General features: G+C 40.2%; 1 protein-coding gene across 2 annotated transcripts in view; it reads left to right on the top strand.

Moving 5' to 3' along the window:
• DERA (deoxyribose-phosphate aldolase) overlaps positions 1–4363 on the top strand; it is a 58855-nt gene extending 54492 nt beyond the window's left edge. For both annotated transcript variants that reach the window (XM_087873055.1, XM_034402887.3), the window contains exons 8-9: positions 1725–1874; positions 3950–4363. In XM_087873055.1, coding sequence (XP_087729181.1) covers positions 1725–1874; positions 3950–4006 — 207 coding nt within the window. In that variant the 3' untranslated portion in view covers positions 4007–4363. The remainder of the gene's footprint in view (positions 1–1724; positions 1875–3949) is intronic.
• Positions 4364–26298: the final 21935 nt, after the last annotated feature.

Below are 26298 nucleotides of genomic sequence, written 5' to 3'. Positions count from 1 at the left end.
GAGTCAATGAAAGTACATACACCAAATCCAGAAATTATTTTGCAGCCTAGAGAGCTTTTCTTTGGATTGATTTACTAGTAAGAGCAGGAAAGAGAAGTAGTTTTTGGCACTTGTGTCAGAAGCATTGAGGTGCTTCCGGGTTGAAAGGATTAGCTGGTGACATCACCGTTATCCCTGGAGATGCTCCTTCCATGTCCCCGGCAGGAGCTGGAGTGAAGGATGGGAGCTCAACCCTGTCTCACAGCAGGTCTTGGGTCTCAAACGCAAGCTTGCTAACCTCCTGCCCATTCAAGCCACTGTGCTCCATAAGAGAAATAGTTATGACAATATAGTAGTTTTGGTTCTCTCTCCTCTCTGAGGAATTCTGAAGTTGGGAAATTGCAGGATTCATAGGTGCTCCAAATCAGAAGAGAAGGAAAACTTCCATCTCTCCATCTTCCAGCTGGTGGTGCCATATTCTTTCAACACCTCCCTGCTGTCTGGAATACTCTTCTACTTCATATTCAGGAGGTTATAACTATTATCTTATTTTTTGGAGTACAAGATGCTCCGGACTATAAGACGCACCTACCTTTTTTGGGGAGGAAAACAAGAAAAAAAAAATCTGCCTCTCAGCAATTTGCCTCCGCGTGGCAATAGGCAATGGCAATCCCTGCAGCCTGAATCAGCTGAGGGTCGGGAGGCCGATCCAACCGACAATCAACTGCTTGTGCTAATCAGGCTGTGCTGAAGCTGAAACGGGCTGTTTGCTGCAAGGAGGTAAATTGCTGGGAGGTAGAGGCCAAAGGGTAGGGGTTGGAGGGTGAGCAGGTGGGCGGGGCTACATTCGGTGCACCCAAATTTTCACTCTCTTTTGGGGGGGAAAGTGCGTCTTATACTCCAAAAAATACGGTAAGTGTCTTAGATCAGAGTTCCCCAACCTTTTTAGCTTTACAGACCAGGGGGGGGCAGAAAAGAGGGAAGGGGGTGAGTGAGAACAAGTGGGGATGCGCACAGGTGCACGCTCGCCCACCCACTTCTGTGGCCCAGTTCTGAAAAGGATCACGTCCCATTAGTGGGCCACGGCCCAGATATTGGTGGCCCCTGCCTTAAATGTCTACAGTGGACATTCACCTCTTCCCCAGGTGCGAATGCCACGTGTGAGTTATATTCACTCTCTCGCTTCCCCTCACTTTTTAATCTATAGTTCATTCCAAATCTTCTAAATTTACTGCAGTTTTATTTGTTGCATTTAAATACTTCTTCTCAGCTAACTTGCCATGCCAATTTTTCAAAATTGTTTTAATATTAGAAAGATATTTCTTCTTTAAAAGTAAACTCTACTGTTTCCCCCAAATTGGCTTTGAGGTTTTTAGTGCTCGTACAATACATACTATATCTCTCCTCAGATGTCTGGGGCTCCCTGGTTTCCAAGAGCTACTCTATGCTTCCATTTATATTTTTAGTGATTGTCTTTTATTTAGTAGTGTGTTTCTTCTTGTCATTATACTGTATTTTATTACCCTATAAGCCACTTTGTGCACCTGCATTTTGAAGAGGGAAGGCAGGAAAGAAATCTTTCTGTAAATTAGATACACACACACACACACACACACACACACACACACACTCTAGATAGATGTATGCATTTATATGCAAATTCCTATTTGCTGTACACCTGCAGTGACTTCTTTGGAGCCTAACATAATAGTTTTGTCTTTCTTTTTTTATTCGTCTTTCCTAAGGTTGGATTCAAACCTGCAGGAGGCATTCGCAAAGCCAAAGAGGCCTTGATCTGGCTTTCCCTGATGAAGGAGGAATTGGGAGAGGAATGGCTGAAACCAGAACTCTTTCGCTTGGGTGCCAGTACTTTGCTGGGAGATATTGAAAAACAGGTTAGATTCGAACCTGCTGCCTTTCAGCAGGAAGGTTCCACTTCCTTCAATACATTTAACCCAGGGGTGAAATCCAGCAGGTTCTAGAGAACCGGTAGCGGAAATTTTGAGCAGTTCGGAGAACCAGCAAATACCACCTATGGCTGGCCCCAGAGTGGGGTGGAATGGAGATTTTGCAGTATCCTTCCCCTGCCACGCCCACCAAACCAAGCCACACCCACCAAGCCATGCCCACAGAACCGGTAGTAAAAAAAATTGGATTTCATCACTGATTTAATCCTTAATCTGGGCTAACATAACACAATTGTTGGGTTAATAGAAGAATGTATTTATTTTTATTTTATTTTATTTATTCATTTGATTTGTCAAACGTGTAAGATAACAGATATAAGTATAAACATGATTATGAATGCAGGATAAGGATACAAATAAATGGGGACAGTAGGACAGGGACAGTATTTGCTTGGATTAATAAAACAGTCCAGAGATGGAGAGAGTTTCAGTGGTCAAAGTACAGCCTCTTGACTTCTAGGGGGGAGGCAATACGGCTAGTATTTATGACCACAGTAGAGCCTGGAATTTTCGTGGTAAAGTCATTAGGGTCCTCAGGATTGATCAGGGTCTGCAGGATTGTCTGGGACGCTACACATCCACTTCACGACCTGTTTTCCTTCGTGTGTGTGTGTGTGTGTGTGTGTGTGTGTGTGTGTATGGGTGCGTATCAGTGGTGAGTTGTTCCCAGTTCGGTTCTATAGAACCGGTAGTAAAACCAGCGGGAGGCTCCACCCACCAACCCCTGATGTCATCAGGAAGCTTCTGCGTATGCAGAAGCGCGCGCGCATGGCCCTGTTGTAAATCGGTAGTAAAGGTAAGTAGAACCCACCCCTGGCGTGTATGTATATATTTATATATGGGTGTGTGTATGGGTGTGTATGTATATCTTTATATCTACAGTACATGTGTGTGTATGTTTATGTATATATGTGTGTTTGTGTATGGGTGTATGTATTTATTTATATATATGGGTATGGGTATGTATGTATATGTGTGTGGGTGTGCATGTATATCTTTATATCTACGTGTGTGTGTGTATGTATATGTATACTTTATGTTATATCTCTATGGGTAGATATGTACCAAAAAAGTGACAATAAAGGTTATCTTATCTATAAGTCGAGGCACCAAGTTACTAGATTCAATTTTACAACCATTTTGTGAAGGTTGTAAAGTGAGTCACATAATCATTAAGCATGGGCATTTTTTGCTGGAAACTGGCAAAACTGACAGGGTCATGTGATTGCGGGGTGTGTGTGTGTGCTACAACCAAGCATAATTGCGAGCCAGTTGCCAAATGCCCAAACGCAATCATGTGATCACTGGGGGGCAGGGGGCAGTCCTAATTTCAAGGATGGAACGTAAGTAGCTTTTTCCAAAGTCCATCGTAACTGAATGTCTACTGGTTAAAGGTTAAACTTATCAGCTGGAAAGATGACTGCCTGGGTTTGAGACCTGACAACCGCGTGATGGGGTGAGCTCCCATTACTTGCCCCAGCTCCTGCTCACGTAGCACTCCAAAAGCATGCAAATGCAAGTAGATAAAGAGATACCATTTCAGTGGGAAGGTAACAGCGTTCAGTGCGCCTTGTTGTATAGTCATGCTGACCTCAGCACCATGGAAGTGGCTTCAGACAACGCTGACTCCCTCAGCTAAGAAACAGAGATGAGAACTGCCCTCTAGAGTCGGACACAATCAGACGGGGGAAAACTGTGCCTTTTACCTTTACCTTTAATCTAACTGTACATGATTGATTTGGAATGAGTCCTATGTATCCCATTTTCCATGGAGACAGACAGAAAATTGCCAGATAAATGTAAGATGAAGCACACCAGGTGAAATAAATAGTATCAGCCTATATTTCCTTTTTAAAGAGAATGGCTTCAGATAAGGCATGCTCTTAATCAGTGTGAATAATTAAGTGTCTATCCGCTGGGTCCACCTTTGCATTAACCTACCCATACATTTGCCAGTTTTATTATCCCGGTTTAATTTTTGCTTTTTTGTTTCCATTGCACAGATTTATTATCACGTGACCGGCAGATACCCAGCTTCCTATGACCTGCCCATGGCTTAGACCGGTGACGGATTCATACTGTGAAAGAGCGAAAGAATTAAACCAACAATGTCTTGAATTTTTTTCTATCCCCTGAAACCACGTCCTTACTAAGTGCTTTACAAAACGGATTAAAACTGTGGTGCCTCCATTTCACAGTTTCAGTGTTCTTAGAATGGCCCAAGGCCCAGGTGAATCAATGGAGAAATCTTTGAATGTTGAAGATTTCTAGTGTTATTTGTTTTGTAATGGCATACATTGACTTTGGCCTGGATTTCAGGAAACAACCAGGAAATGATTATTTTAGGGTGAATTTTGTACTTGAAATTAAGCATTTGTGAATTGCCATATATATAAATAAAGTATACCAAAATCTGATGATCAGCAGTAGAATAGAATAGAACAGAATTCTTTATTGGCCAAATTGGACACACAAGGAATTTGTCTTGGTGCATACGCTCTCGGAGTACATAAAAGAAAAGATACGTTCGTCAAAAATCATAAAGTACAACACTTAATAATAGTCATAGGGAACAAAAAAGCAATCAAATCATATTAGGAAACAGTCAATATAAATTGTAAGGATACCAGCAACAAGGTTACAGTCATACCGTCATAATGTGGGAGGAGATGGGTGATAGGAATGATGAGAAGATTAATAGTAATGCAGACTTAGTAACTAGTTTGACAGTCTTGAGGGAATTATTTGTTTAGTAGAGTGATGGCATTCGGGAAAAACTGTTCTTGTGTTCTAGTTGTTCTGGTATGCAGTGCTCTATAGCGTCGTTTTGAGGGTAGGAGTTGAAACAATTTATGTCCAGAATGCGAGGGGTCTGTAAATATTTTCACAGCCTTCTTTTTGACTCATGCAGTATAGAGGTCCTCAATGGAAGGCAGGTTGGTAGCCATTGTTTTTTCTACAGTTCTAATTATCCTCTGAAGTCTGTGTCTGTCTTGTTGGGTTGCAGAACCAAACTCCAAATTCCAGTATTTGAATAGACCGTGATAAAAGCACCTCAGTGGTGCAGAGTTTCAAAATGATGCTATTTAGGCTATTTAGAAAACATATGAATCCAAACTGGTGTGTGTTATGAGGGGAAGGTATAACTGTGCCCCAACCTTGCAGTCCTGACTAGGAGTGTGGTCAATCAATCATGCCTTCTTCACGTTAAGAAATAACAGTGGAATTATTTGAAATCTCTTCGTTCTTCCTCTGAAAAGGTTCTACAGAGGACTGAATGAGTCATCTCCACCAAGCCTTATAGTTCCTATAAAGATCCAAATTTAGTCCCTTTCTATTGACGTACTGTGTTTCCCTGAAAATAACTGGGTCTTATATTAATTTTTGCTCAAAAAGATGCATTAGTGCTTATTTTCTGGTTAGGTCTTATTTTGGGGGAAATACGGTACTAAATGCACCCATCTGGCTGACAATCTTAACTGGGCCTTATTTTGGGGGTAAGGCTTATATTAAAAGCATCCTGAAAAATCCTGCTAGGACTTATTTTCCAGTTGGGTCTTATTTTTGGGGAAACAGGGTAGTAATTCTTGCAATTGCTGATAGGGTGATGATGTCTGTGCTAATTTGGCCCAGAAAACATCTGACCCTTTTTCAGTACCGTCACGTCCTGCTAGTTGTATATGAGAGAATTCAGATAACAAGCTACCAGAATCTCAGATAACTTTGGCTAGATTGGGTGTTATTGGGAACATAGCAATAGCAATAGCATGTAGACTTGTATACCGCTTCACAGTGCTTTACAGCCCTCTCTAAATGGTTTACAAAGTCAGCATATTGCTCCCAACAATCTGAGTCCTCAGTGTACTGACCTCAGAAGGATGGAAGGCCAAACCTTGAGCCGGTGAGAATTGAACTGCCGAACTGCAGCCAGCAGAAGTAGCCTGCAGTACTGCATTCTAACCACTGTGCCACCATGCCACCACAGCTTTCAACATCTCTTGAAAGGTCAATAGTCAATAGTTAACCCGTTTGGATTAAAATTCCCATCAATACATGCATTTGAATATAGCCACATCAAACTATTTGAAGGATTGTTTTTTCCTGGTCACGTCTACCCAATCCACCAGAGCAGAGAAACAGGGAATGCTACTGGTTGCCTCTTCCAAGGTGGTCCATCAAGCAGGACCAAGAAGAAGGGCCTTCTCCATGGTGGCTCCCTCCCTCATTCCCACAGAAATAAGATTGGCCTCTACTTTGATACTGAAAACCTAGTTTTGCCAATGGGCCCAGGGACTTCAGAATCAGATGGAACCCATCAAATGGCTGATCTGATTGTTGTCGCCAGGGACGTGAGGGGTTATTGCCTTTCTATTGTTTTCATATTGAGAGTGAGTTGGATGGCCATTTAAGTTTTGTTAAATACCGTATTTTTCAGAGTATTTTTATTTATTTATTTATTTATTTATTATTCAAATTTCTATACCGCCCTTCTACTTTCGGACTCAGGGCGGTGAACAGCCAAAATAAAACATTTATACATAAAGTACGATTAAAAATAGATTTAAAATAATTAAATTTGGCCCATAGTTTAAAATTTATCAATTTAAAATCCATATCAAAATTTAAAATCAACCATAAAATCATAAAATCAAGAGAGACCGTCTAACTGAAAGAGATGAGTTTTTAGGGCCCGACGAAAAGTCCGGAGGTCGGAGATCACTTGTATCTCTGGGGGTAGATTGTTCCAAAGGGAACAATCTACCCCCAGCTTAGTTTTTTGGGGAGGAAAACAGGGGGGGGGGGAAATCTGCCTACCAGGTATTCATCTGGCTGGCGTCCTTAGACTGGTCAGCTTCAGCACATTAGTTTTCTGGTTTTTTATCCCCTGTTTGGGAATAAAAAACAGCTTCTAAGGCACAGCTGAGAGGAAGCAGTAATGAGAAAAGCAGGCAAAGCATGGGGGAGAGGGAGATCGCTTCACTCGGCTAGCACCTAGTTAGGGCTGAAAAAAAAAGCTTCTAAAGAACAGTTGAGAGTCGGAGCAAAGCATGGAGATCGCTTCACTCGCTAGCGCCTCGTTAAAGCACTGGATAGTCAAGGGAGCAGGCAAAGCTGGGAAGATCTTATTTATTTATTTATTATTTAGATTTATATGCCGCCCTATCTCCGAAAGGACTCAGGGCAGCTCACAACAATAAAACACACAAAGTTCAACTGTTTTTTTTAAAATACCCAATAAACTATAAAAACCATTAAAATCCCCTCTAAAACCCCTTCAGTCCAAGCCGACCAGGCGGAATAACCATGTTTTAAGGCCACGGCGGAAAGAGCAAAGATCAGGGGCCACCCGGAGGCCCAGGGGGAGTTGATTCCACAGGGTAGATCTCTTGCTAGCGCTTCATTAGCGCCTCATTAGGGCTGAAAAAAAGCTTCGAAAAAGCTACATTCGGAGTATAAGACGCACCCAAATTTTCAGCTTCTTTTAGGGGGGGAAATGGTGCGTCTTATACTCCAAAAAATACGGTAAATAAATAAATTTACCATGCTTGGGCTACCAGCTTTAGCGTGGGCCAGCCAACATGGTCACCCATACTCACTATATAATAATGGAGGCTATAGTCTAGCTGCTGCAGCTAAATTTGGGGGAGGGGGGGGTTGTCAGCCCTCATGTTTCCAACTGTTCCAGCTTCTCAAGCCATATGGAACAGCAAAGTTTTCTCTGGTAAGTTTCGAAGTTGGGAGCTGTTGAAATTTTCTTAGATTCCCAGCTAGCCGTAAGTACGGTAGCTGCTTCACATGCTACAGTCAGACATAAAGGAATCTGCCTACGTGAAACTTCAACACGAAATAGCTTCCCTGTTATTTTACTTTTTTTTTTTTTTGAAGCGTGCTCCCTATATAGAAGACGAGAGCTTCTTAAGAGTTTTGATACGTGATAGAATTTTAAAGTATTCTGAAATTTAAACAAAACCATTTGGCACAAATGAGTAAGGAAACAGGGTTGTTTGGGCCAGACGTCTAGCAGGGGTGGGTTCTAAATTTTTTTACTACTGGTTCTGTGGGCGTGGCTTATTTTGTGGGTGTGGCTTGGAGGTCATGTGACTAGGTGGGCGTGGCTAGCTGGTCAGAGTCATTTCTGGAAGGTCCTTGCACTTACGACCAGTCCTCGCACTTACGACCCGACTCATTTGTTTGCTTTTAACACTGATCAGCTGTAGGACAGCCCTCTGAAGCCCCGCGGCAAGAGTTTAAACAGGTTTTTTCCCTCTAGTCATCAGCTGGGACTCAGGAAGCAGCAATAGATTGGGGGTGGGACCAAATAAAAGGTAAGAATAACGTGGGTGGGGGGTGGGAGGGCGGGAGGGGAGAACCGGTTCGGTGACGTCATATCGTCACCGCTACCGGCTCGGCCGAACCGGACTGAACCGGGAGGAACCCACCACTGACGTCTACGTTATATAGTCCAGAAAGTTCGATAGTGAACATTGTCAAAGCTGAAGAGGAGTTTTGAATTTGAAACACACACACATTGAACTGCCCTATTTCACTGCAAACAGCTGTTTTTGAGTGTGAAAAAAAACCCCCGCTCAAAACAGCTTGTTTTGCTTTGGGAGCAGCTGTTGCACATTGAAAATGGGGCATTTCACACTTCCAATTGGAATGTTTTGAATTACACATGATTGAGTTGCAACTATTTTATAGATCCTGACTTTTCAAAAAAAAAAAAATGGTACTTCTTTGGGGACGAAGGAGGAAAAAAAAAAAACTACAAGCAAACAGCTTGGATCTGGGCCTCTTCATCTCTTGCCGAAAACAGAAAAGAGCTCCTGGGTGAATTTTTGTTACAGCCCTGACGTCATAAAATCAATTGCTTGACATTTTAAGAACATATGTTTAAATAAACGAATAATCTGCAAGGGTTGTTCTCCCATTTCACTTGAGATTAATTACTGCCTGCACGCGACACAACTAAAAATAATATTTGAATCATTACCTTTCTAAAGATCAGGCTACCAGCAGTTCCACACCTTATTTTGTCATGCCGTCTGCTAAGGAATTATTTTTCTTTTCTAGAAGGCCACCATCACATAAAACAAGTAATTCCAAGGAAAACAAAGGAACATAATTTTTTTATTATATTCATAACATAAAATATTGGTGTGATTTTGTTTTAGAAAAGAAGGATGCACATTGTCAGGACAATCCCATAATGCATGGCGTTGGGCAGAAATTATTCAGGCATAATGGAAAAGCACCAAATGCTTTCAAAGTAACTCTCGGTGTCCGCTGGATGTGGCTTGTTACTGGAAATAAGTTTGAGATTGAATTGTAAGGATTTTTTTTAACTAAACAAAAAAACTATCCCCAAAATACAGGTAATCCTTGATTTACAACAGTTTATTTAGTGACAAAAGTTACAACGCCACTAAAAAAAAAATGACTACATTGTTAGAATTTTCACACTTCTGACCACTGCAGCATCCCCATGGTCGCACGGTCAAACTTCAGATGCTTGGCAATTGATTCATATGTCAGCGTTTTCAACGCTGGCATAGAGAGAGCAGAGGAGAGCGAAAGATAAACTCTGAAACTTTTGCCGGATAAATCCCTTTGAAGCCCGGTTGTCGTGGAAATGGGGGGGGGGCACATTCCTGGGAAATGATGAAGAAAAGAAGTCTGAAGAATGACTTGGAAGACAGCCAATGAGAAGCAGAGATTTGGGGATCGGAAAGGGAGGGATTGGGAGGCAAAAGGTCAGTCTTGTCCACATGGAGTCATGATCCGGTGGCTGAGCTCAATTAAAGAAAGATTTCCTTAAAGATTGGCAGTTTGGAAATTCATTTAATTTTGAGATAGCACCGCAGTCTGACAGACGGACAAGACTTATGACGGTTGCCATGTCCCAGAAGATCCTTCTGACAAGCAAAGTCAATGGGGAAGCCAGATTCATTTAACAACCGTATTACTAACTTAACAGCGGCAGTCATTCACTTAACAACTGTGGCAAGAAAGGTCCTAAAATGGGCCAAAACTCACTTAAGAAATTCTCAGTAATTTTGGACTCAATTGTGATTGTAATTTGAGGACTCCCTGTAGAATTAAAAATAAGGGACTGCTTCATACAGGGACTGTGTTCAGCCGGTTATATCCGGTTCGGGCCAACCGGCAGTGGTGGCTGCGGGAGGCTCCGCCCACTCACCCGGACGTCATCACGTCCCATTTTTGACACTGTGCATGTGTAGAAGGCCCTGCGTATGCGTGGAGGTGGCACATGCGCTCCCATTGCGAACTGGTAGCGAAGGTAACTGAACTGCTGGACTGCTTCATTTAAAAGCAAATAGATAGGGAGTTTAAGTGCATAATATATGTATATGTATGTGGTCATGAGGAAAAACGTAAGTATTTTAGGTATTCATAGTCAACATTTCTATTCAAAATAATATTGATGCAGATGAAGGTAATCTAGTAAAAAAAAAATTGTTAATATAATTAATAATAAATAGAAACCAGATTTGTGTAAATGCATCTTTCTTTGTAAGGGTTTTTTCCCCAAGGTCTTTTTCTGTCATTATTTTAAGGCAGAGCAATTCCCTTCAATTTTGAGTACCGCTAATGTTTTGAAAGGTATTCCTTTGGGGGGGGGTTGTGTGTTTTACAATAAGAAATTCTAGTTTTTAACAAAAAGTAATTGAATAAATGGATTGTGTTACATTGGTTTATATGCCCTAGGAAATACGGTAATAAGAGGATTCGTTGTAAAAGAGTTGATTGGGATTTTTTCCTCCTTATTTCTTCAGACTTTTAACCAAATGGAGATCGCCACCAATATGTATGCTTATTTATCACTCTATCATCATAATTTATAATTTTATCAGATTGTTAGTTTGTTACGTTTGAATTATATTCCTGGTCAATTCCTAACTACTTGCTGAAATCCCAAAGTTTGGGGTGGGGTGTTTCAAAAGGCAACTGACCTTTCTTTGTTTTTCCTTGAAGACGTTTCGTTTCTCATCTAAGAAGCTTCTTCAGTTCTGAACTGTCCAGTTGCCTTTTTGAAAAAGCACCTTTGGGACAACCATGACCTGGATGACTGAGAATCTCCATAGACCAGTGGGAATTTTATCCAATGTAGATTCCAGATTTGAACTATGGAAGGAATCTTGAACTCTTGAAGACCCTCAAGATAGAATATCTTGCTTAAACCCTCAAAACGACACTGCGCCACCAAGAGCCTTGATGGAGCAGCGGACTAAAGTGCTGTTAAAATAGCACTTAGCTGCCAGCTGCCTGCAATTACTGCGAGTTCAAATCTCATCAGGCTCAAGGTTGACTCAGCCTTCCATCCTTCCAAGGTAGGTAAAATGAGGACCCGGATTGTGGGGGCAATAAGCTGACTTTGTATAAAAAAGAACACCGCTTGTGGGGGGGAGGCGAAAGCCCTACTAAGCAGGTATATACAAAAGTATGAACGCTGTTGCTTAACGCATTGTAAGCTGCCCTGAGTCTCCGGAAAAGGGCGGCATATAAATCAAACCAATAAACAATAAACAATAAATAAATAAATAAATAAATAAATAAATAAATAAATAAATAGATAGATAGATAGATAGATAGATAGATAGATAGAGCGCTGCACACCAAGACAACTAGATACAAGAACAGTTTTTTCCCTGAACGCCATCACTCTGCTAAGCAAATAATTCCCTCAACAGTGTCAAACTATTCACTAAGTCTGCATTACTATTACTATTAATCTTCTCATCATTCCTATCGCCCATCTCCTCCCACTTAGGACTGCATGACTGTAACTTTGTTGCTTGTATCCTTACAATTTATATTGATATTGTTTCCTAGTATGATTTGATTGCTTATTTGTACCTTATGACTATCACTAAGTGTTGTACTTTATGATTCTTGACGAATGTATCTTGTCTTTTTATGTACACTGAGAGCAAATGCACCAAGATAAATTCCTTGTGTGTCCAATCACACTTGGCCAATAAAGAATTCTATTCTATTCTATTCTATTCTATTCTATTCTATTCTATTCTATTCTATTCTATTCTATTCTATTCTATTAACTGGATTCTTGGTGACATCAATAACGGGTCTATGTGGTTTTCTTGGCAATTATTATGGATGGATTTGTATTGCTTTCTTCCAGAACATTTTTCTGGTTTCCCAATCTAACAACTCTGTTACTTCTGGGTAGAATCTCATGCCAATACTAATGCGGTCCGACCTCACTTAGCTTTTTGAGTTCCAGACAATATTGGTTATCTGCTTCTTCCTGCCAAAAGCATCCTTAATATTAATTGTGAGCCATCGTCGGTGTCAACTCTTAGTGACCACATAGATAGATTTTTTCCAGGAAGCTTAATATAACATGGATGAGATTCGCTTCTTATTCGATGAAATCATTGTTAGATCTTTATGGCTTTTGGAAAGGATTCAGAAGTGTTTTCGATCTTGTGTAAGAGCTATTCATTAAAATCACTTGGCTTTTTTTAGAGTTTGGCGTGGGGGAAAAAATGCATTAAGAGCTTTTCTTCAGGCTCATGTGGAGCGGAGCAAAATTTCAGGCTACGTTAATGAGTAGCAGAAAGGAGTTGTGCTTTCCTAATGTCTAAAGCAACCCTGAATCATTTTCAGACTCTCCATAATATTGCACATCCTGCCTACACTATTCTTAAATATTATTTTAAAAAAGGGCTTAACAGAAGAAACCCAGATGATTTTCAAAGGAATGGTTGAATTTGAATTCATTCGGCACAGGTAATCCTTGAGTTACGACCATAATTCAGCCCAAAATTTCCATTGCTAAGCAAGACAGTTGTTAAGTGAGTTTCACCTTCTTTTTTGGCTTTTCTTGTCACAGTTGTTAAATTAGTAACAAGATTGTTTAATAAATCTGACTTACCCCATTAACTCTGCTTGTCAGAACATAACAAAAGGTGATCACATGACCTTAGGACACTGGAATCGTCATAAATATGACCCTGTTGCCAAGCAGCCAAATTTTCATCAGGTGACCATGGAGATGCTGCAACTAAATGATTGGTTGTAAGACAAGGACAACCTGTATTGAGTTCGTCCTTATGGCCCTTCCTTGCAAAATAAATTCAACAGTAAAATGGGTTTCCATCAATGATTACCTAATTTGATCCAACTAACCATCTTCCCATTCCTGGCCCTGAACATTTAAACTCATGCTTAAAAAGCAACTGGAGAAAGAGAAATTTTGGGAGCCAAAATTGTTTCCACTTTGATGTAAATTTAAATCACGGTTTGGAGTGGTAAACTTTAATCCCTGAGGGTTTATTTTTTATTTTATTTTATTTCAAATTTATATACCGCACCTTCTCCCGAGCGACTCAGGGCGGTGTACAGCCAGATAAAAACATACAATACAAACATTAAAAACAATTAAAAATATATGTCAGATGTAAATGCCTTATTCTCCAATGTGTAAATAATGTATATATGGAACATCAGAGGTTAACTTATTCTTTGGACTTTAATGTATTCATAACTTACCACTCCCATTCCTAGCTCCACCCCTTGTATATATAAGGAGCCACCCTCACCATTCTCGTTGCTTCTACCTCGAATATTCAGTGAATATAGAATGCCTATCATAATTAAAAAGAAATATATTTAAAGCTTTAACTTCTATTATCTTTATTGAGTCTGATCCTGAAAATATTGCAACAAGCTGGTAGCAGAGGATGGTTAATTGACTCAATAAGTAATTAAAAATGTCCAAGAAAGATAGGCCCAACACCAGGGCCTACAGCAAAGAAATAGAAACTGATCAAGAGATGATCAACGAATCCACCAATGCGATTTCGAGAGAATCCGAAGAATACACCACTGAAGAAGAAGAACTAATGAGTGAAAATAATGACCAGAAAGAAATCGAAATAGAAAATAACGAACTCAGGTCAGAGATATTAAAGATACTAAAAAGCCAAAAGAATGATGAAAGTCTCATCGCGGACCTCCAGGAGATGCTGAAGAACAGCGGAGCAGCGAGAGAGAAAAACGTCATTAAAGAAAAACCCAAAGATCAAAAAATCGTAAGTGAGATGACTACTGAGAAAATAGTTGTTAAAAAGAAAAGATGTGATCCCGCGCGAAATTTTGAATGGCAGCCATCTTGGTTTCAACGAACTTCAAAAGAGAATGGAGCAGAGCCAATCAAAACGCTCAGTTCAAAATTTCTGGCGCGAAAAACACTATCAGACGAAGAAAGTGAGAAAGAAGTCTCAAACTCTTCAGATGATCCAAAATCAGAAAGTGAAGACGATTTAACAAAATCTCAAGTAAAATCAGCAATGAAAACGCTTTTTGCTGCTTTTGGGCCAAGACTGAAAATTACCAAGACATCTACGAAGAAGCAAGAAATCAAACCGGCGACTCAAGACCTGCACACTCCCATCCTGACTTCGAAAACGACGACGCCCGAGCCCAGAGAGCCATGCCGATTTCGCCCTACACCACAGACAAAATCGAATACCAACGCACACAAAAAGAAGAAAAGAACCGTCACCACCACCAGAACCCCAAAAACCGAGCCAGAGACCGACTCATCTGAGGAGGAGCGGATCGAGAGAGCTGAAAGGGAGAGAACCTTCCACGACGCCACCAAAGAAGAAATGAACAACGCGCATGTGCGAAACTACGTAGACGACCCAGAAGGACTTGAACTGGCCAGAGAACCGCGCAGACTCATTGCAAGCATCCCAATGCCGTTCTGTAATTTCCTGCACTTGAGAGATCACGGACTGCCCCAGGTTGTAAGTAATGGACAGAATAATGTAGGTAACTTACCCAGTGACTTCCCAAAACTTAGAATTGATGGCATTAATTTACAAGAGTGGTATCAACAGCTTCAGGTTATTTTCATGAAAGAAAATTTACTATTCTTTATAACTAGCCCTCCAAGAAGACCTTGGACTTTAAAAATAGATTGTTTACATCATAGAGCATTTTTCATAATAATATCTAGCGTGTCTCCTGCAATGTATCATAGCATCAAACCAAACCTAACTGTATCAGAAATAATTCAATGCATGTTTAATCTATTTCACAGCGATAGCGTAGCTACAACCACAAGAATGTCTAAGGATTTCTTTTCCTCTAGAGTAAAACCAGGGGTTTCTATAAGTGAGCATTTGATAAATCTAAACAAAATAAGAGCTGAGCTACAATTGAGGGGGGAAGTGATTTCAGATCAAACAATGAAAAGTGTTATTATCAATTCACTTGATCCATCATGGGATAGCTTTATGTCACACTTAGATACCATTAATTTGGGATATTTATCCATAGAAAGTCTATCTAACAAATTGATAGCAGAAGACAATTCAAGAAAAAATCGATCCAGTAACCAAACAGACCACAAACCTTTTAGGAAAGTAGTCTTTCAAGATAAACATAATGAGGCCTTTAGATGCTACAATTGTGGATCCAGGGAACATAGCAGAAGAGACTGCCCCAAAGTCTCAAGAGAGAAACATAGACCAGAATATAGGAACAAATATAATTACAGACAATCTTCCACAGATAGACACAAATATAGAAGCCCACCAAATTACAAAGAAGGTAGAGGGGGTAGAGAAAATTCAAAAGAGAGGAAATCTGGGTCACTGAATGGGCTAAATAAACAAGACAGCACCAGAACACAGCAGGATGAGAATAACAATTGGCTTATTGACTCTGGTGCAACAAATCACACCACCAACAACAAAAGTATATTATCTTCATTTATAGAAGATAAGTTTGTGATAAAGGTAGCTAATCAAGAAAAGGTTCAAGTACTAGGCAAAGGAAATGTGACCTTGCCTGGTCTAGGGAAAATAGAGGGGGTATTATTAATCCCAGAAATACCTCACAACATACTAAGTGCCATAAAATTAAGCAGAGAATCTGATATCAATATAGTTTTCTCAAAGGGGAAAGCAACTATAGAAAAGAACAAAACAAATGTAGGTACTGTAATGATAAAAGGAGGTCTACCCTATCTGATAACTAAAGAAAGATGTTTACATAACATTGATTCAAATATGGAAGATTGTATTGAAGCAGATGATGAAAATGTCAGTAACAGTGACAATGATGAGTGTAGAATAACTCATGATCACAAAAACACATACAAGGAAAAGAAACCAAAAATAGGTAAACCAATTCATGATGAGTGTGCTCACATCTTACACAGGAAGTTAGGACATGCAAGCTTTCCTGTAGTACAAAAAATGACTGAACACGCAGAAGGTGTCAAAATAAAAAATTGTGAAAATTATTTGGAATGCTCAGTATGTAAGTCCACCAAACTAAAAACCAGTCCCAGACCAAAAAAATCTAACAGATCAACTAACAATATTTTTGATTTGGTACATATGGACTTAGTTGGTCCATTAAGTCCCTCCCTATAGAAAACGTTACTTCCTAACAATAGTGGATGACTACAGCCGATATGGTTTTGTTTACACATTAAAGCACAAGGATGAAACATTTCAGAAATTTAAGGAATTCTACAAACGTATAGAAACACAACATAATATCAGAATAAAGCAAATTATGACAGATAGGGGATGTGAGTTCATGTCTAAAGAATTCTCCCAATGGTTAAAGGATAGAGGAATGTTACATTTCACGTCCAATCCTTTTTCTGCATTTCAAAATGGAGTTGCAGAGAGGAAAAATTCCACACTACAAACCATGATTAGGTGCACATTAGAGGATGCTGGTTTAGGCAAACAATTTTGGTCAGAGGCATTACATTATTCGAATTACACTCAAAATAGAACCTGGTCCAGTATTGTGAATAAGACACCATATGAGGTGATGTACAATAGAAAACCCAAATTATCACACATGCACATATTTGGAGTCACTGCAGACGTACACATACCTAAACAATTGAGGAGAAAGGGAGAAAACGTATCCAGGAGATTAAGATTCATGGGATACGAAACTGGAACCAAAGGGTACAGATTTATTGATAGTAATAACAAATTTATAGTATCCAGAACAGCTGTGTTCCATGAACAGGCCAATTGGTCAAAATTGCACCTTAATGAAATATTTCCTAATAAATGTAAAGATACGATATCTTGTGAGGAAGGAACAACAGAAAATCAAAATATTAACAAAAGTAAGAACAAAACCAAAACTTGGACTAATAGTCAGCATAAAATAAAGACAGACACATTAACAAAAAAGGAAGCTAGATATTTGCATGATAACCATAGCAAGCCTGAAAGAACTATTAGAAACAATAGAAACCAAATACCAAATAAATACAAAGATTACATAATGCATATGAATGGAGAACAAATAACACCTAATACATATGAAGAAGTATTGAAACTTCCACATGAAGAAAGAGAAAAATGGGAACTAGCTATGGAAAAAGAGATGGAAAGTTTACAAGGATTAAATGTATTCACACCTGCGATCGCACCTAAGGATAAAACAATTATAGGTACCAGGTGGATTTATAAAATTAAGAACTTAGAAGGAGGCAATACCTTATACAAGGCTAGACTAGTTGCACAAGGCTATGCACAAAAATATCCAGAAGACTATACTGATACATATTCACCCACAGTGAGAACAGAGAGTGTCAAAACAGCCCTTGTAGTAGCATCTGCACTCAATCTGGACGTATTCCAATATGACATACAGACCGCATACTTACATGCAAAATTAGATAAGGAAATATATGTAAGAGCACCACACAGTCAATACACTAATAAGAACGAAATTTGGTTATTAAATAAGAGTCTGTACGGATTAAAGCAATCCGGCAAAAGATGGTACGATTGCTTGGTAAAAGTACTTAAGACCATGGATTTCAACGCCACCACTGCTGATAACTGTTTCTTTGTAAAAAAGAGTAATGATCATATTGAATTTGTATTAATTTACGTGGACGATATTTTATACATTGGAAAGCATAAAGAGAGCAGGGAAATCTTTGTAAATAAGTTAAATGAACACTTCTCACTGAAATCTCTGGGTAAAGTGAATAAATACCTTGGTGTGCAAATTAACAAAACTAAAAGGGGATTCAAACTTACACAGAAAGATAAAATCATCGAACTCCTAAACAAATGTAACTTAAATAATGCTAAAACCTGTGACACCCCTATGCAAACTGATTTTCTTAGAAACACTGATGAATCTTCCCCTGAGTTTAAAGACAACACATTTTACAGATCAGTTATAGGTTCACTCCTTTATATATCTAATTGGACTAGGCCAGATATTGCATTACCTCTCAATCTATTGTCAAGATATGTTAGTAAACCAACCTTGTATCATTGGGAAGCTGTCAAAAGAATTCTAAGATATCTGAAGGGTACATTAGATTTTTGTTTAATGTTGGAACCCAATAATGACAGAGAACCAAAAATTACTTGTTATGCTGATGCAGATTGGGCTGGTGATACAACATGCAGAAAGAGTACTTCTGGTTATGTTTTTCTATTGAATGATTGTCCAGTTTACTGGTATACTGGTAAACAAGAACTAGTAGCCACTTCTACTACAGAAGCGGAATATGTTTGTTTGTCCAAAGCTGCAAATAACCTTGTATGGTTCAATGATCTGATCACTGATGTTTGGAAGAAACCCACCTTACCATTTATTATGCATGAAGACAATAAAGCGGCCATTGAAATATCCAGATCCGATGCAATTGGACAAAGGTCCAGGCATATTGATATAAAGTTTAAGCATGTGAGACAACTGTCTCAAGACGGATTCATTAAAGCAATACATTGCGATACTTCTGAACAATTAGCTGACATATTAACAAAACCCTTACCTTCTAAACAACACAAATATTTAACTTCTAAATTATATGTATTATATTGTCCTGAATCAGAATGTAATTGGTGTTGTGTAACGAACCGGCATTTAGAGGGGGATTTGTCAGATGTAAATGCCTTATTCTCCAATGTGTAAATAATGTATATATGGAACATCAGAGGTTAACTTATTCTTTGGACTTTAATGTATTCATAACTTACCACTCCCATTCCTAGCTCCACCCCTTGTATATATAAGGAGCCACCCTCACCATTCTCGTTGCTTCTACCTCGAATATTCAGTGAATATAGAATGCCTATCATAATTAAAAAGAAATATATTTAAAGCTTTAACTTCTATTATCTTTATTGAGTCTGATCCTGAAAATATTGCAACAATATATATATTAATTTGGCCCCAATTTAAGATAACAGACCAATTAAAAATATTTAAAAATATGTTAAAAAATATATTAAGCCAGCCCGGCTTGCTGAAAAAAGAAAGTTTTAAGGGCACGGCGGAAGGCACCGAGGTCTTGGATTCTTCTTATCTCTGGGGGCAGCTGATTCCAGAGGGTAGGTGCCCCCACAGAGAAGGCCCTCCCCCTGGGGGTCACCAGCCTACATTGTTTGGCTGATGGCACCCCGAGGAGGCCCTCTCTGTGGGAGCGCACAGGTCGGTGGGACGTCATCGGTAGCAGGCGGTCTCGAAGATAACTAGGTCCTATGCCATGGAGCGCTTTAAAGGTGGTAACCAACACCTTGAAGCGCACCCGGAAGACCACCGGGAGCCAGTGCAGCTTGCGCAGGAGTGGTGTTATGTGGGAGCGCCAGGCGGCTCCCGTTGTAGAGGGTTGGAGAGGAATGGTACTTCAACACAGAACATCAGAACAAGGATGGTCAATTGAAAGATTCAGAGCAGAAGATCCATGGAGGTGGTCAAAAAATTAAATATGATGTCTATTCATGAACTTTGTGTTGGGTTCAGAACCCAAAGTCTTGGATATGGCTTTTAAAAGAGACCCTACCAGATTTAACCCCACCAATTATGGATAGAAGTTCTCTGCAGAAGAAAAGCTCTGGAGAATTCTACATTCACACACGCAGGGATATTGTGCTGGTGGTTATTACAGGTAGCCCTCGGCTTACAACCATTCGTTTAGTGACAGTTCTTAAGTGAAATCACTGAAGTTGTTAAATTAGTAATACCGTTGTTAAGTGAATCTGGCTTCCCCACTGAGTTTCCTTGTCAGAAGGTCTCAAAAAGTTATCACATGATCCCGGGACGCTGCATCCCTCATAAATATAAAGCAATGGCCAAGTGTCTGAACTTTGATCGCGTGACCATGGAGATGTTACAACGGTTGTGTGAAAAACAGCCATAAGTCACTTTTTTCAGTAACTTCGAACGGTCCCTAAGTGAACTGTTGTAAGTCGAGGACAACCCGTACTCAGGATCTCCATGTGAAAATGTACATTTCCAACAATGTTTCCAGATCCCATTTTCGAATCCAGCTTGAGATTCAGCTGGGGAATTTCTGAAGAGGTAAACAATGCATGTGATTTTTCTTGGCTTAATTAATAGTGGTTTGTTGTTGAGTTTTAAGGGTTTTTTTGCAGTCAAGCTTACCGCCTGGGGTGTGAATTTCTTCCTCATCCTTCCTCATCCTTTGAGCCATTCGCTCTGCTCAGGATTACATGTAGCCATTTTCCAAAAGGAAAAGAAGCTATCCATGCTTTTAAAAGAATAAACACCTCAGGGCCATCACATAGCTGTTTTCTGATGTTTCCGACTACTTGTGGCTCCTCCAGTAAATTATTCTGGTTTCCCGCCAATGGCTGATTCTATACAAATAGTCCTCGACTTACAACAGTTCTCTTAGTGACCATTCGAAGCAACAATGGCACTTAAAACAGTGACGCATGACCAGTGGGATGGGATTGAAGTACTTTAACAACCGGTTCTCTGCCCTAATGATTTCTTCCAACAACCAGTTTGCCAAACTGCTCAGAAAGTTAACAACCGGTTCTCCCGAAGTGTGCGAACCGGCTGAATCCCACCACTGTTTATGACTGCTTTTCACATTTACGACCATTGCAGCATCCTCATGGTCAGGTGATCGAAATCCAGACGCTTGGCAACTCACTCATATTTATGACGGTTGCGATGTCCCGGGGTCATGTGATCAACTTTTGTGACCTCCTGACAAGCAAAGTCAATGGGGAAGCCCGATTACCTTAACAACCATGTGACTAACTTACATATGCCGTAGTGGTGGTATTCAGCCAGTTCTGTCCGGTTTGCCTACCCACTTGGACGTAATCACGTCTCATTTGTCCACTTTTTTGGCGCTCTGCACATGTGCAGAAGGCCCATGCACCAGTGGTGAAATCTAAAATTTGTTACTACCGGTTCTGTGGGCGTGGCTTGGTGGTGGGGGGTAATGTGACTGGGTGGGCGTGGCCATTATTTTTTTTTTAACTTTTAAAAGCATTTTTTCTACAACCTCTTTGGCGAAGAGGTTGTAAAAAAATGCTTTCAAAAGCCTCGGACGATCCCAGCTGAGTTGCCTGATCGTCAGAGGCATTTAAAAGAAAAAAGTCTCTGCCGATCAGGCAACTCAGCTTGGATCATCACAGGCATTTAAAAGAAAAAAATCCTTTTTTTTCTTTTAAAAGCCTTTGATGATCCCAGCTGAACTGCATGATCATCGGAGGCTTTTTTTTTTTTTTTTACTTTTTAAAGCATTTTTTCGGCCGAAGAGGTTGTAGAAAAAATGCTTTTTAAAGTAAAAAAAAAAAGCCTCTTAATGATTGTGCGGCTCAGCTGGGCATAGGAGGGGGGGCAGGGATTTTTGCTACCGGGCGATCCGGTCTGAACCGGAAGCATTTCACCCCTGCCCTGCGCACGCGCAGAGGCGCGCACTCACACTTGCGAACCGGTAGCGAAGGGAAGTGAATACCACCCCTGACCTGCAGTGATTCACGTAACAACTGTGGCAGGAAAGGGTGTAAAATGGGACAAAATCAGTGGTTGGTTGCCCCCGTTTCGCATCGGTTCTCTAGAACTGGTAGTAAAACCGGCGGGAGGCCCCGCCCACTGACCCTGATGTCATGAAAACGCTTCTGCGCATGCGCACGAGCAAAGCAAGCGCACATGCACGGCCCCATTGCGAACCGGTAGTAAAAGTAAGTAGAACCCACCCCTGGACAAAACCGGTGGTGAAATCCAATTTTTTTTTACTGCCGGTTCTGTGGGCATGGCTTGGTGGGCATGGTGTGGCTTGGTGGGCGTGGCAGGGGAAGGGTACTGCAAAATCTCCATACCCACCCCACTCCAGGGGAAGGATACTGCAAAATCTCCATTCTCACCCCACTCCTGGGGGAAGGATACTGCAAAATCTCCATTCCCACCCCACTCCCGGGGGAAGGGTATTGCAAAATCTCCATTCCCACCCCACTCTAGGACCAGCCAGAAGTGGTATTTGCCAGTTCTTCAAACTGCTCAAAATTTCCATTACCGGTTCTCCAGAATCTGTCAGAATCTGTTGGATTTCACCCCTGGACAAAACTCACTTAACAACTATCTCTGCAACATAAATTTTGGGCTCAGTTGTAGTTTGAATTCTACCTATATTATTTTGCAACGGTTTACCTGGAAGGTGTAGAAAATAATACTTACGTAGAAAGCAGCGCAGACCAATTCCAGTTCATACCTGCATCTCCTCATGCATCACATCTAGATAGCTTCTAATCCCAGGAACCTGAGAACAGTTTTATTGGGGCTGGTAAGAGAATTAGCTTAGCAGATGGGGCTTAATTTTGCCTGATGGATGTTCCTCCTGGCCAAATATTCGTTCTGAGTAATAATTTTCCTTTCCCCCCCCACCATAAAGCTTCCTAAATATTGATCCTCCCCTAACACTTGTCAAATCAATATGTTGGAAGAGATGACTGATAAAAGTCCAGGACTCAGAAACTGCTCTTGATGGACAGGAACCCTTGGCAACCTTTCCATATCTTAATTTGTTCATTTGTAACTTTGGTTGCTTGTTTCTTAAGAAGAATAGCCTTAAGTTTTATCCAGCTGATCTTGTGAAGATCAGAGCTAACATCTGGATAAGAGATAAAATGTCCTGGGTAGGATTAAAAAGGAGAATAATTTTTAATTAAATGCAACCTGTGCAGGAAGACAAGATTAAGGAGGGGGATGAGAGTGTTGGAAATATCTCCATCTGGTCAGTTGTTTTAATAGGGCAGGCAGCAACCAAGGTATATTAATTCGCCAAGCACACTGCTTTAAATGCCTAATGGCCATTGGAATTAACATCCTGGTTATTCTAAATTCACAGGGCACCTGTCTGTCTGTTGACACATATTCTGCTCATCCTGAATTATTAGCATAGATTTCTGTTTAAGAGATGGAAGCATATTTTTTTTAAAAAAGAAACTTTGGATGGTGTGATTAAAAAACAGTTTAAAAACAAAATTCATAGTATTGTGGTGAATTTGTATAATTCCATAATGCATATTGGAAATGCTGCCATGAATATAATTTTGGTCGCAGTCGCAGAATTTGAGGGAAAATTTTTATAAGATGTTTTATAGATGGCATTTAGATCCTAAGAAATTGTCGTGCATGTACCCTAATGTTCAACCAAAATGCTGGGGATGTGACTGTCTAGATGCCACATATTATCATGTGTGGTGGACTTGTAAGAAAGTGAAGGCTTTTTGGATAAAAATTTGGTGGGTTATGCAGAATGTTTTGAAGAAAAAAATTCAGTTTTCTCCACAATTGTTTTTATTGGGTATAGTTAAGGGTTTTACATTGGGTGAAACAAAGTTGATATTGTATATGATAACAGCAGCGAGATTACTGATAGGTCAATATTGGAAAAATGAAGCTATGCCTACTATTGAAGAATGGACTTTGAAGATGGCCAGTTTTGCAGAGATGGCGAAGATTTCAGCATATTTAAAAGATCGTTCACAAGAGACTTATGTATGGGAGTGGAAAAAGTGGATAGATTATGTGCAGAATAAATATCAAATTAGGAAATACCAGATAGTTTTTAACTGAAAGTATTATATAGGGATAGAACAATAGAATTTTGTGAAGATGTGAAAAATATATAGGGGGTGGACGGGTTCAAGTTTTATAAAAAGGGGATTTTGATTTGGATTATATTTTGAGGAAGTCTGGGGGGGAGGGGAGGGTTAGGGGGGGTTAGGGAGGTCAGGGAGGGTTGGGGGGGAAATTGGGGAGAAAATGTAATTGTAAAACTTTTTCAATAATAAAAAAAGAATTTTTAAAGGCATCTTGACACGAGATGCCATCTAGCTGTCTTCTATGGCAGGGGTCTCCAACCGTGGCAACTTTAAGACTTGTAGACTTCAACTCCCAGAAGTTGAAGCTGGCTGAGGATTTCTGGGAGTTGAAGTCCACAAGTCTTAAAGTTGCCATTGTTGGAGATCCCCTGTTCTATTATGTCAATGATCTCCTACGGCAAGGGCCCCAACTCCCGGGGCATGGATTGGTACCAGTCTGCGACCTGTTACAAACCAGGCCACACAAGCGAGCAAAGCTTCATCTGTGCGTGCTTGTGTGGGAAGCCCCACCCCTCCTAGAAGAATGAAATATTTTGAGGAATATTAAAAAGGCAAGATATTATATTTCCCCAAAGTGAGAAATGGAGAAGCAAGCTCTTAAACCAGACCCAGTCTCCCTGCCCCCAAGCAGAAACTGAGGAGCCCAGCTTTTAAAAACTGCAGATTTGGTAATCCATTCAAGACAGGATATTTTGAAACAAACAAAGGCAGAATGGTAGGATTAGAGGCAGCCCCTCACCCAAGATTCAACACAAGACGAAAGCCATCAGTCACAATAGGAACTGCCTAACACCTTTTCAAAGCACAATCCCCTTCATTGCACCACCCCCGGAGAGTCTAAACTTCAATAAACATAATCCAGAGGCTGACCAGATTAGCTCAGACAAACAATAGCACTTATATTCTGCTTCATAGTGCTTTAAATAGAAGAGAAGAGAATTCTTTATTGGCCAAGTGTGATTGGACACACAAGGAATTTGTTTTGGTCCATACGCTCTCAGTGTACATAAAAGAAAAGATACATTCGTCAAGAATCATAAGGTACAACACTTACATGTTCTTGCACAGGAACAGGAAGCTCAAATGCAAAGCCCAAAGAAGGTATAAAAACCCACCCACTCTCAACTCCATTTTGTCAGCTATCCCAAAATCACATGTGATTGGTGGTTTTGTTTCATCAATAAACCATCTTTCCAATCAGCCTTCATGTTTCCAGTGTCTTTCTCCCAGCTTGGTACTGAACCAGATGGATATTTCTTCCCACAATTGGGATCTAGTTAGTACACAACACACACACACACAGTCCATGGAAAAATTGTTTTCCACGGAATCGGTCCCTGGTCCCCAAAAGGTTGAGGACTTTAGGTTTATTCTGAATAGCTTCAGGATATTATAAATCTCTGCCTTCACCTATATGCTTTATTTATCCATAGCTAATCAGGATGTACTGAATTAAACCTTTTGTGAGGTGCAGTTCCATGAGGAAACTCTGCCATCTTCTCAGCATACACTGGAATAAAATATGGCTGGGTAATTTGTAGGCTTGTGTCTTATGAATATAGTCATGGAGTCTCCTAGGTTTGCCCATTTCATCTTCCAGTCACTAATGTTCCACTTACCCGCCAGGTATGCTATTTTCATAGCACTTCCTTCAACTTGGTCCTCAGTGAAGAGTAACTTTCCCCCATCACTGGTAGGACAGGGCCCTGTTTATTCTGAGACCTTCAAAGTTCTGGATGTGATTCCTTTAGCCCTTTCAAAGATTTCCACCAAATTATATTTTTTTGATCTGGTTGAAAGTGAGACATAGTTATTTAATATTGGAAATGATCAGTATAATTCTCTTTATTAAGGTTTTTTTTAAATTAGTTTTACATTAATTTAAGCCACGTTGACTTTTGTTTTGGCCCCATTTGCTTTTTAGGGCGAATCTCTTGACATAATCCCAGATTACCGTATTTTTCGGAGTATAAAACACACCTTTTCCCCCCAAAAAGGAGGGTGAAAATCTGGGTGCGTCTTATACTCCGAATGTAGCCCTGCCCAGCTTCTCAAACGGAGGTTTCAGAGGCTGAAAAAAGCATCAGAAAAAAAGCTTCAGAAAAAAAGCCCCCAAACAGAGTTTCCGAGGCTTTTTTTCTGAAGCTCTGTTTTGGAGGCTTTCAGAGGCAGGAAATTTTTTTTTTCTGAAATGGAGTTTCATCGGGTCTTCAGTGCTTTTCAGAAGGTTATGAGGGTAGAGGCTTCTAAAATTCAGGGGGAAGTATATTTCTGTAGGACAGGGGCTCTTTAGCACACTTCCTGAATACCATCACACATGGCAATGTTTAGGGGAAGGAATTAGGAGTACGCCTACCCTACCTAACCTGGTAGGATGGGTAGATGTCCTTAAGGAAAGTTGGTCCTGAAGATAACCTGGC

Source organism: Pantherophis guttatus, chromosome 7 (assembly GCF_059756535.1).
Source record: "Pantherophis guttatus breed Tessera chromosome 7, ASM5975653v1, whole genome shotgun sequence".
Taxonomy (NCBI): domain Eukaryota; kingdom Metazoa; phylum Chordata; class Lepidosauria; order Squamata; family Colubridae; genus Pantherophis; species Pantherophis guttatus.
The sequence above is the reverse complement of the archived record's forward strand: the minus strand, read 5'-3'. Positions and strand labels throughout refer to the sequence as shown.